General features: G+C 39.9%; 3 protein-coding genes across 3 annotated transcripts; 1 reads left to right on the top strand and 2 right to left on the bottom strand.

Annotated features, from left to right (window-relative positions):
* Nucleotides 1-262: 262 nt before the first annotated feature.
* LOC127971666 (short coiled-coil protein B-like) lies at nucleotides 263-2,642 on the bottom strand. Its single transcript, XM_052574850.1, has 4 exons — nucleotides 2,552-2,642; nucleotides 2,031-2,134; nucleotides 1,479-1,559; nucleotides 263-1,359 (listed from the first exon to the last, which is right to left on the bottom strand). The coding sequence occupies exons 2-4, from the start codon at nucleotides 2,047-2,049 to the stop codon at nucleotides 1,217-1,219; spliced, it is 243 nt and encodes an 80-aa protein (XP_052430810.1). The 5' UTR covers nucleotides 2,050-2,134; nucleotides 2,552-2,642; the 3' UTR covers nucleotides 263-1,216.
* Nucleotides 2,643-3,138: 496 nt separating this feature from the next.
* LOC127971713 (zinc finger protein 2-like) lies at nucleotides 3,139-8,617 on the bottom strand. Its single transcript, XM_052574922.1, has 4 exons — nucleotides 7,913-8,617; nucleotides 7,524-7,708; nucleotides 6,493-6,589; nucleotides 3,139-4,743 (listed from the first exon to the last, which is right to left on the bottom strand). The coding sequence occupies exons 1-4, from the start codon at nucleotides 8,205-8,207 to the stop codon at nucleotides 3,872-3,874; spliced, it is 1,449 nt and encodes a 482-aa protein (XP_052430882.1). The 5' UTR covers nucleotides 8,208-8,617; the 3' UTR covers nucleotides 3,139-3,871.
* A 313-nt stretch (nucleotides 8,618-8,930) lies between these two features.
* On the top strand, nucleotides 8,931-10,867 carry LOC127971716 (macrophage migration inhibitory factor). Its single transcript, XM_052574924.1, has 3 exons — nucleotides 8,931-9,156; nucleotides 10,222-10,394; nucleotides 10,601-10,867. The coding sequence occupies exons 1-3, from the start codon at nucleotides 9,049-9,051 to the stop codon at nucleotides 10,665-10,667; spliced, it is 348 nt and encodes a 115-aa protein (XP_052430884.1). The 5' UTR covers nucleotides 8,931-9,048; the 3' UTR covers nucleotides 10,668-10,867.
* The last annotated feature ends 148 nt before the right edge of the window (nucleotides 10,868-11,015 follow it).

Genomic DNA, 11,015 nt, shown 5'->3' with positions numbered 1-11,015 from the left:
TGCATGCTTAAACACTAGTTGGTTTGTCTTTCCGAACACCTCTGGTAACCCTGTGAAAGACGGAGACACACATTCAGATGCAGATTCACAATTTAAAGCAATAGTGGAGGAGAAAAAGGCAATGCTACTCTATGAGACTCCATTCCTCACTCCTCTCACGAGAGCAGCTGGAGCAATCCTCCAAACTCCGGTGGAATACGTGTAGACTTGAATCCCAGAGAAGCAAACCACCACAGGGGCCTAAAGACTGACTCGCAGCACAGCAAATTAGATTTGTTTAATTCAACCTGGCATTTGTGATGCCACACAATGGTAAGATTCTACACATTCAAACACAACAAATGCATTGAGATATTCAGAGGCACAGATGTGACACATGCCAGAGAACTCCCTTCTGTTGATAGCACCAAGGAAAGGGTCGAAATTTCATTCCCAGATCAGAATGCCCTGAAATATTCTCTCTCAACAGGAGTATAATCGGTACTGATACAGACAAACTGCAACTGTCATGGCATCACAGCCCTACCCTCATCTAAAAAGCAAAAATATTAAATACATATTTGATCAATTATCAATTTGTTTAGTGAGACAAAACAATTGTTAAAATATTACAAATAATATTAATTTCATACCCTGTCTGAACATTAAAAAAACAAGGCCCCGTTCACACCAAGAACGATAACTATAAAGATAACGATATTAGCGTCCACACAAGCGAACGATATCGTCTGTTTATTCTGAGTGCACGTACGACTGCCGCTTTAAATCCTCGAGCTCGTTACATCAGGATGGATTCTGATTGGATGTGAATATTTATATCGTTCATCAGCTGGGAAAAAAATCATTCTGAAAATGATTCCAACGATACCGTTTCTCTATGCCTTTATCGTTATAATTGAAGTGTGGACTCTGCTAATCTTTTAATATTGAGAACGATTTTTAGAACTATATCTTTATCGTTATCTATATAGTTATCGTGCTTGGTGTGAACGGGCCTTTAGTTTAACAAGTTAATATCTTTCTAAAATGATTTGGTATGTAATATGTTTAATAAAATTGAAGATGAAACGTTAAAGAACATTAATACTGATAAATAAAATAAATGTAAACACTTATAATTTTAGTGGCATAAGGAACAAAAACGTTTAAATGAGCAACGGTTTATCTGCGTGGGGATGGCGTCTACACGAGGGATTCTGAGAGAGAGGATGCCCTCTCACTTCCGTTTGCTCTTGGAGTCAGTGGTCTGAAACACGCTAGATGCCGACATGAGGTTCTCAATGTACTGCCCAAGAACCTGATTCTCTGATTTTAACTTCAGATTTTCTTCTTTTACTGCGTCCACCCGAGCTGAGAGATCTGTCAAAGCAAGAAAGAGAAAGACAGAAATGAATGCTTAGTATATAATATAATAAAAGGTTAAAGAACCCAGCATAAGTTAACATTATGTGACAAAACATGCAGCATGGGTTACTTACCCTCAAGAGTATTTTGCAACTCAAGGACCTGGTTTATAAGTCTGGTCTTCTCCTCTAACTCCACCTGGTTTTCAATGTCACCTGGAAGATGAACTTAAGAGTTACACACTGTGCAATCTCAGAGTTACTGAAAAAGTCCTTAACGCTTATTATTAATAAGAAAGAAAGTAATGACTAATGTTGGAAAAGGCGTGTGTTCAGATAACAAGACATTATACATTTATTTTGGTTTTGCCTTTTTGTTGTTGCCTGTTCATCGAACATAGCAAAGTGGTTAGCTATACTTGGCATTTAATCACCATGGAATATAAAATAAAACAATTTGAGGGTGATCATACACAACTATTTCTATTTCACTATTAATGCTGTACATTGCAAAATATTATGTATTTAAAACTTGCTTTCGGAAGGAGGGGGGGGGGGGGTCTCCACAAGTTATCTATTATGTTAAATAATGTATTTTTGAATCAGTCTGTAACGTTACTTATCAACTGTCAGTTTCACAAAGACAATCTGCAGATGTGCTGTGTGCTGCAGATTCCAGTGTCTCACCATCCATGTCAGAGTTCATGGCGAAATACTCGTCTTCTGGTTTGAAATGCAGGGCTGCGACTCTTGTGAACACACTTCGGGATCAGGGCAAGGCCTGATGGAAACTGTAAAGACACAGACCGGGAGTTTGCAGAGAGGTTTCCATTCATAATGTGGAGTCTTCATTGGTGCTGCAATGCTGGGGGCTACACTTTTGACTGGATAGAATGCTCATTGTAACTGTTACTGTGCACTGTGATTGTATATCTTATATAACATGACAGTATTACGTAAATTTGTAGCTGGCCTAAGTCAAAGTAAGCAGAATAAAGTGCGAAATAGTTTCATATCTTATCTTTAAACAGATGCTAACGTTAACGTTACTCAGTTCAGCTGCGGTTAGCTGACACAGCTGATGAGGTAAACAAACCAATACACTGCCCATTACACTCCCAGCTGAAGCACAGTTCGTGTCCTTCGCTTTAAATTATACATGTATAAATCCATTAAATAAAAATAAATCGTATAAAAAGCATCCAAACCTCTGCAATGAGAAATCAGACCACAGAACACCGGCAGAAGATGTCCCACTCTAAAGAGACGTCTTCTCTAGTCTGACGTCATGGATTGTGCATTAACCCTTTAGATCCCACAAAAGAAATGTATGTTTTATTACACATTGAATTATATTCATAAGCTAGGAATATAATTAAAAGTGAACTTGAAATGTAAAATTACTTGAATATATGACCTCAGTAAAATATAAAAAGAAAGCTATGAAAACACTCGACACTTTTTGTACTGGATTTGACCACTTATTTCTGTTTGTTTATTCGTCTGATTATTATTTTTATTTATTTAGTTGTCAAGTTTGTATTCTTTCAATGAAAAAGCTGTACTGGTGCGCAACAAGTTTGGAGCTGCGTTTTCTAAAAATCATCGCGAGCACCTCTGAATTAGACTGAACGGTTTGTTCAATTTCTTTTTTTTAATCAGTCGGAACAGAATTGAAGACAATCCTTAGTTTTTAGAGCGTACTGGTAGAGCTAACAACATAAAATCCACTAACATAAAATATCAATAAGCTTTTACAAACGCCTTTCATCTGTATTTTATTTCATTTATTCATATTTCTTGCAAATATTCCATTATCTCTGCATGATAATAACTTACAGCATAGATCCAAATTATGATATTATAAATATAATTTTAAACTTAAGTTTATCATGAACAAACAAATAAACATACAAAGGTATAAAGACAAGCTATAAGAGTATGCATCTGGAAGGGATTTATTAATGTTACAACACAGAATGTAATCACTGAGTAAATTGAAAACAACAAGACAAAAAGGCAATTCTCATGACAACTTATATCTCACTTCTTTTTTGAATTAAAAAAATGAGTGAAAACAACACTATGAGAGGAAAAAGAATGCATGAATAAGTATTTGTCATTTATTAAAAACAACAAGCTTCTGTAAATGTCTTTGCTCTCAAAAAAAAAAAAAAATTCACAGCCTGTTATAAAGGAGCCTGGCATAACAAAAATAGAGTTACCTGCGTTGATAAACTGTTGGAATTGAAACGGAGGTGATTTATATATATTCACTGTGAATAATGAGTAGACCATTTCTAAATAATAATAATAAATATTAAATTTCACTTTAAAATATTGCACAGCATGGGCATTGCTTTGAAGTTCTTGGTGCAAGTCAGTGATTTTGGGTTCATTGAAGGCAAAAGCATGTGGTGAGATGCTAAAAGAAAATACAAAAAGTTAAGAATTATGAAGAATGAGGTCTTTCGAGTGCTGTGGGTTCTAGTTAGGGTCTAGGAGATTCTCATGAACACTGAATAACATTATGTGTTGTATGGACATTGATGCTGCTTGAACTGCTCAGGATCACTGAATGTTTGGTTGCACTGAGAGCAGTGGTGAGAGTTTCGCAGCGGTGGGAGTTTCATCATCATATCGCTAATGTGGGTGTGCTGATGTCGTTTGAGGTATTCCACTCGACTGAAACGTTTCCCACATGTGCCGCACTCATACGGTCTTTCACCAGTGTGGATGCGCTGGTGCCTCTCCAGGTTCCCGAGACGACTGAAGCTGCGGCCGCACTGCGGACACCTGTGGGGCCGCTCTCCTGTGTGAACCAGCTGATGGCGCTCGAGGGACCGTGAGTGCGTGAAGCGTTTGCCGCAGAGTTCACAGTGGTGCAGCTGCTCGCCCGCCTGGATGCATTCGTGGCTCTTAAGGCTCCAGGCGTGGCTGAATGCTCTCCCGCACACGGAGCACTGATAGGGCTGCTCCTCGACTGCAGGGCAAGAGTGTTTCATGAGGTCAGATGTGGAACTGAAGCCGCTGCCGCAGCGTGTGCAGAAGTGCAGCATGTCCCCGCTCTCTCCTCCTGACTCCTCTTCCTTGTTTGCAGGGGCTGATGGGAGTTGTAGTTCAGCAGGGTCTGCTCTATGTGACGAGGACGACATTGCCTGCTGAGAGCTACATAAACCGTCTAGTCCGATGAATGCCACACCTTCAGATCCACACGTCTCCTGAGACGGGCTACCCAGGCCAGACTCCGCCTCCTCACGTTCACGCTCCGCCTTGAGGGCCGTCTCAAGTCCGCTGAGCTCGTCTCCACCGGTCACTGGCTCCTCTGACAAGGCCGGCTGCTCCTCCCACACCTCAGCAGCAGCGGATTCAGGACCAGCAGAAGCAGGGCCCATTTCTCCTGCAAACAGTAATTAGACATCAGATAAAAGAACTTAATTTTTACCTTACAATTAAAATGCTAGAAATGCTTAGAAGTCTCTTAAGTTCACCAAGGCTGGATTTATTTGTTCAGATATACAGTAAAAACATTAATATTGTGAAATATCATTACTACAGCTTTCTGCTTGGAAGATTTTTCAAAATGTAATTTATTGGTGCGCAAAGCTGAAATTACACACTTTTGTTTTACATTAGCAGTTCATAGAGGCCACAGCTGTCAAGCTCCCAAAAACATACAAGAACAGTATCAATACAATGGCTTTGTGTGCAAAACGAAAACTTAAAGGGGGGGTGAAATGCTATTTCATGCATACAGAGTTTTTTTACACTGTTAAAGAGTTGGATTCCCATGCTAAACATGGACAAAGTTTCAAAAATTAAGTTGTACGTTTGAAGGAGTATTTCTGTTCCAAAAATACTCCTTCCGGTTTGTCACAAGTTTCGGAAAGTTTTTTTCGAGTATGGCTCTGTGTGACGTTAGATGGAGCGGAATTTCCTTATATGGGTCCTGAGGCACTTCTCCCGGAAGAGCGCGCGCTCCCGTATAGCAGAGCACTGAGAGCACAACAGATTTCACTGATCAGAGCGAGAGCGTCGCGAAATGTCACAAAAGAAGTGTGTTTTTGGTTGCCAGGGCAAGACAACCCTGCACAGATTACCAAAGAAAAAACAGCATTAAGGGACCAGTGGATGGAGTTTAATTTTACAGAGCATCAACGGAGTTGTGCAAGTGTTTGTGTTTGTTCCCTGCATTTCTAAAATGCTTGTTTTACAAACAAAGCCCAGTTTGACGACGGATTTGCGTATCGTTTATTTCTTAAGGATGATGCAATCCCAACGAAAAAGGGTCACGATTGTGTGTTGGAACCACAGGCGGTGAGTAAAACTGCTTAAAATATCTCTGCCTCCTTGTTAGTGCGTCCGCCTCCCATCGGAGACCCGGGTTCGAGCCCCGCTCGGAGCGAGTCCTTGCTGCTGCTGCTCTTGTTCAGTTTCAGCCTTCACAGCTGTCACAGCTTCCAAACGCTGTCAACGCAACTCGCGCTCGTGATTCTTTAGCTCCGCCCACACGTCACGCCTCCAGGCGCTCGTGTTTTTCCGGGAAAAATCGGTACAGACTATCTTTCTCTTATGAATATAATAAAACTAAATACTTTTTGGAGTTATGAAGGATGCAGTACTACTCTATAGGTACTCAAGATTAACATGATATTGAGTGAAAACGAGCATTTCACCCCCCCTTTAATTCATCAACCCTTCCAAACTGGTTACTCTTTTTTTTTTTTTTGCAGAACTTCAAAGACATTTTTAATAATGTTAGTAAGCAAATGGTTTCAGTTCCCACTGACTTCAACATTGTTCACAATATCTTCTTTCATGTTCCACAGAAGAAAAGTCACACAGGTTTGGAACGATGTGATGGTGAGTGAATAACAATTTTCATTTGTGTGTGAACTATTCCTTTAATGTAAAACTAGTCACCTCTTTTGGAACTTGACAGTCGTGGGTCCAATGTACTGTATATGTATGAAAAACTGAGTACAGTTTTCAAAAATTCTCCTTGCGTTTCACTGAAAAAAACAACACAAAGTTGAGGAACTAATGACAGAATTATGCTCTTTAAGTTAACTATTCCTTTAACTGTTGATGCTCACAATCACAAAGAAATGATTAGCTGTTTTCCTGAACAAAGCACTGCAGTGCTCACCGTGGGTGGGACCGGGGGAGGGAGGGCTGCTTTCAGTTTGGTTCATCTGAAGAGCCTCTTGCAACAGCCTCAGGGAGTCTGATCTGTAGCCTTCCACCTTTATCCATCAGCCCACAGAAGCAGAAAGAACGAGAACATAAGGTGTAAAATAAATTCTCCTTGCTAACATTAAAATATTTATTTTAAAACACATAAACATTTTAGGCAGACCTGAGGTGATCGTAACCTTATGTTACATATGTGCTGTTTTTATAAAATCTAAACTTTTTTTAATGCAATAAAGGGGTTTATTTTGATTGACAAGTAAGCAGGTAGTTCTTTAGTGATGCAAACTTATGTGTTTTTGACTAATTGTGATTTGAGCAACTAAATTATAAAATGCATTGACCTGGTTTACACTGGTAATGAACACTGTCCACTTGTGATCTGATCACCATAAAAGTGTTGAAATTAGAAGTAAATGTATTCTTACAGTATTACAAGTCAACAAGGACATGCGTATTTTATGAAATACTCTTAAAGGTATAGTTCACCCAAAAATGAAAATCAATTCACCTGTCATCAATTATTCACCCTCTAGATGTTGTTGAAGAATATATTTTGAAGAATGTAGGTAATCAAACAGTTGATGGTAGCCATAGATGTCTACTGTTTTTTACTATCAAATGATTGGTTACCCACATTCTTTAAATTATTTTCTTCAGTGTTCAGCAGAAAAAAGGCATTTGCACCGGTATGGAACAACTTGAGGGTGGATGAATGATGACATTTTTAATTTTGGGTGAACAATCCTTTTATATATCATAATGTCAATATAGAGGGAAAGAGTGAAAAAAAGTGAATTGTAATTGATATAACACTTGAGTTGTAATGTTTGATGTTTGATCTACCAAAATATACTTTCAAATCAGTTTGCTTTTGCATAAAGGGTTTTTTCTTTTCAGGTCCTTCTCCTGTCCGTAGCCCTTCTGCATCTCCTCTCTCCCCTCTGCTCCCTGCAGCTGTTTCCTCACATCCGATTGGCTACTCACCTCTTCTTTAATGCTGGCCACCTCATTCCTCTCCCCAGAGACGCAGATCCTTTCCTCCTCCTCCTCCCCACCTCCACCTCCTCCAGTTGGCAGATGGACACGGAACATGTCCCTCCTGTCATCTCTCACTCCTCCAGTCCCCTCCTCCCACGCATCAGCACTCCACTCCTTCCCCTGCTTGCCTCCTGAGAGAGAAAAATGGGAGGGGGGGAGAGGAGAGAGGAGAACAGGAGGGGGAGGGAGGAATGCAAAAGAGGAGGAGAGGAAGGAAAAAGAAACCTGAGAACTGAGGAGCAGGTCGCCATTATGGTTTCCCACTCAAAGGCAGGAAAAATGCACGATAAAATAACAGCGTCATACACTGAATGCAAGTTGGAGAGTGCGCTTACTTTGGAGATCCGTTCTGCGCGCTTTGCGCACCGTATCGTCCGCGCCGAGCAGACCAGCCGCGCGCCGACTGGCCGCCCAGCCCATGCCATATTTGCGCTCGTTTCTCAGTTTATTCTCAGTCAGCCTCAGTCTCAATTTCAACGCTTCGTTCTCTTTTCTGTTCAGCGAGATTTCCACCAGGTAGTCGTTCACTGTGTCCTGGAAGAGTTTGGTGATCTCGCACACTGATGCGCGGACCAAACTGTCCATGACAGCAGTCAGGTGCGCTTGAAAGGTCTTGACCGATTCCGCCATGGTTTCACTAGTTTTCAGTCGCACAAATAATACATAAAGTTGTCCCCGATAACACTATGTTACGCCATATATCAACACCAGACACACTTCATGGTTTTACGCATCCGCTGTGCAATAACAAAACATAATTTTATTGCGCATATGGTTATAACCTGACATCAACTATGGCAACGGCTGTCACCCGAAGTAACCCAACTTTGTACAAAGCCAATGGAATGAACCCTGTTCCTCTATCGCTCGCGATCACACAAATCAAACCCTTAAAAGATGAAATTCCACTCTAGATTACTGCATAAATCTAGTCGACGGCTAAAAATGCTCCGTGCTCATGTTTTCGGAGTGTTTATGCGCTAATAGCGGCACAGTTTTTTCCGAGTCGCGACCACCCCTCTCAACTCAAGAGGTTTTAATTCTCGCCTACAATATTATTTCCGGATGTCGCTTTCTGCGCATGCGCAGAGATACCGTAATTACCGTAAAAGTAGACTTACAAAAGGTTTGCCTAGCTAGCTTTGGCTACCCTGCTGGTAGATTATATATATATATATATATATATATATATATATATATATATATATATATATATATATATATATATATATATATATATATATATATTTAAGGCTCTGGGAACGGTCTCTGGTTGTGCAATGCTTCTGCCTCAAGCCGAGCAACTGTGGTCTGCTAACAGGGCTGTACTGTCATATGGTGTTTTACGGTAGCATAGAAGTAGTACTGGCACAGTGGCACCGCCGTTACTTACCTTATTCAACCCGAGCTCACGTCTGATCCTTCCAGTTTACGCTGTTTTACAGTAAGAGCGATCTTCTCCGTTGCAGTCATGCCGATGTTCGTGGTGAACACAAACGTGTCTAAGGACGCGGTTCCTGCTGAGCTGCTCTCGGAGGCCACGCAGGAGCTCGCCAAAGCGATGGGGAAACCCGCGCAGGTGAGCACACTGCATCTCTCACATTTACTACAAATCGTATGACTTTTTATATTAGTCTGCATAGAATATGGAAATGAAACCGTAAATTATTAATCTCAGTTTAATGATTCATACATGAGACTTAATCTACAGTTATCCTTTTAGCTGTAGCTTAAGTTTGGATTTTTCATTGTCTTAAACGTAAAGAGATCTAGGCAGCAAATATACATCATCATTATTATTTGTCTCGGTTTAAGCTTAATAGTGCTGGGAAGACAGACTCATTTCCGTGAAACATGCTTTTCAACCACAGACCAGTTCAAAAACGATTCAGTGATTCCTTTACGTCATGACGCAATTACGTGACCGCGTTATCCCAGATCACACGTGTGACATTATATTTGAGTCTAAAACGTTCAAAAAAATCAATTTGCTGGCACCCTTTGCATTTTATTAAGTATTACAGTAATGTGTATTTCAGTTCAGTGTTTTGGAGCCGTGTTGATTCATAAAAAAAAACAAGTCATTTGGAAGCTTATAATAAACCAGGTATTCTCAAATCTGGCCCACGAGATCCACTTTCCAGTATAGTTTAGCTCTTACCCTAATCAAACATACCGAGCATGCTAATCAATGTCTTTAGGATCCAAAGAAATTCACAGGTAGGTAGGTTTGATCAGTGTTGGAGCTGAACTCTGCAGAGCATTGGCCCTCCGTGACATGATTGGAGGAACCCTGTAATAAACCAAATCTGCACTTCCATTACACCATACTGAAATAATTTTTAGTGTGAAAATGGGTCTGTTAGTTGACTCTAGAAGGCACTCAGAACAACTCGGTCAGATTTGTGAATAAATCTAAATAAAAATCCTGTTCAGATTAATTGTAATTGTGCTCCTGTAGCTAAATTGGTAGAGCACTGCGCTATCAAGCACAAGGTTGGGGGTTTGATTCTCCGGGAACACATGATAGGTAAAAATTGATAGCCTGAATACACTGTAAGTCGCTTTGGATAAAAGCATCTGCTAAATGCATAAATTTAATTATGGACCCTTGTGTGAGTCTCTTTGTATTTCTTTGTGACAGTACATAGCCATACACATCAACCCAGATCAGATGATGATGTTTGGGGGCAAAGGAGATCCATGCGCACTCTGCTCTCTCACCAGCATTGGAAAGATTGGGGGGGCACAAAATAAGAAATATTCCAAACTTCTTATGGGCCTGCTCAACAAACACCTTGGGATTTCACCCGACAGGTTAACCCATACATTACACCTGGCTACATTGTTTTGCATTTACCAGAATATTTTTTACCAATTAAGTTTCAGTTCGCAAATCAATTTTGAATTATATTTTAGTTGTTAATATGCATATGCATGCATACATATTAAGATATACTCTTCATATTATGTTTTGTGTGTGTCAAATGTCTATTTAAGTAAAACCTTGTATTGTTTTTCAGGATCTATATAAACTTTGTTGATATGGATGCAGCCAATGTGGCTTGGAACAGCACCACCTTTGGATAAAGAGTATGGATTTATGGCCTGATATAAGGCTGCCGTTTCTATTCCAGCTCTATTCAGAGAAAAGCTTTTGGAAGCATAATGCTATTAGTCATACAAAGTGTACAAAGCATAATGCTATCAGTTAAATCTTAACACACAGCACTTACTGCTTACAGCAGACAACCTCTTGCTTTGACAATAAAGTTTTCTTTCAACTGTTATTGAGGTGTTAAGGTTTTGATATACATTCCTCTTTAAAGCACATGTTTAGGAAATCATAATGCTGAAATTGTATTGGTTACAGCCTATAAAATTAAAATATGCAAAACTAAAGGATACCATAACATACTGGGCAAATGACGTAGCTTA

This window comes from Carassius gibelio, chromosome B14 (genome assembly GCF_023724105.1).
Source record: "Carassius gibelio isolate Cgi1373 ecotype wild population from Czech Republic chromosome B14, carGib1.2-hapl.c, whole genome shotgun sequence".
Lineage (NCBI taxonomy): Eukaryota > Metazoa > Chordata > Actinopteri > Cypriniformes > Cyprinidae > Carassius > Carassius gibelio.
Note: the sequence above shows the minus strand (reverse complement) of the source record. Positions and strands in the feature narration are given on the sequence as shown.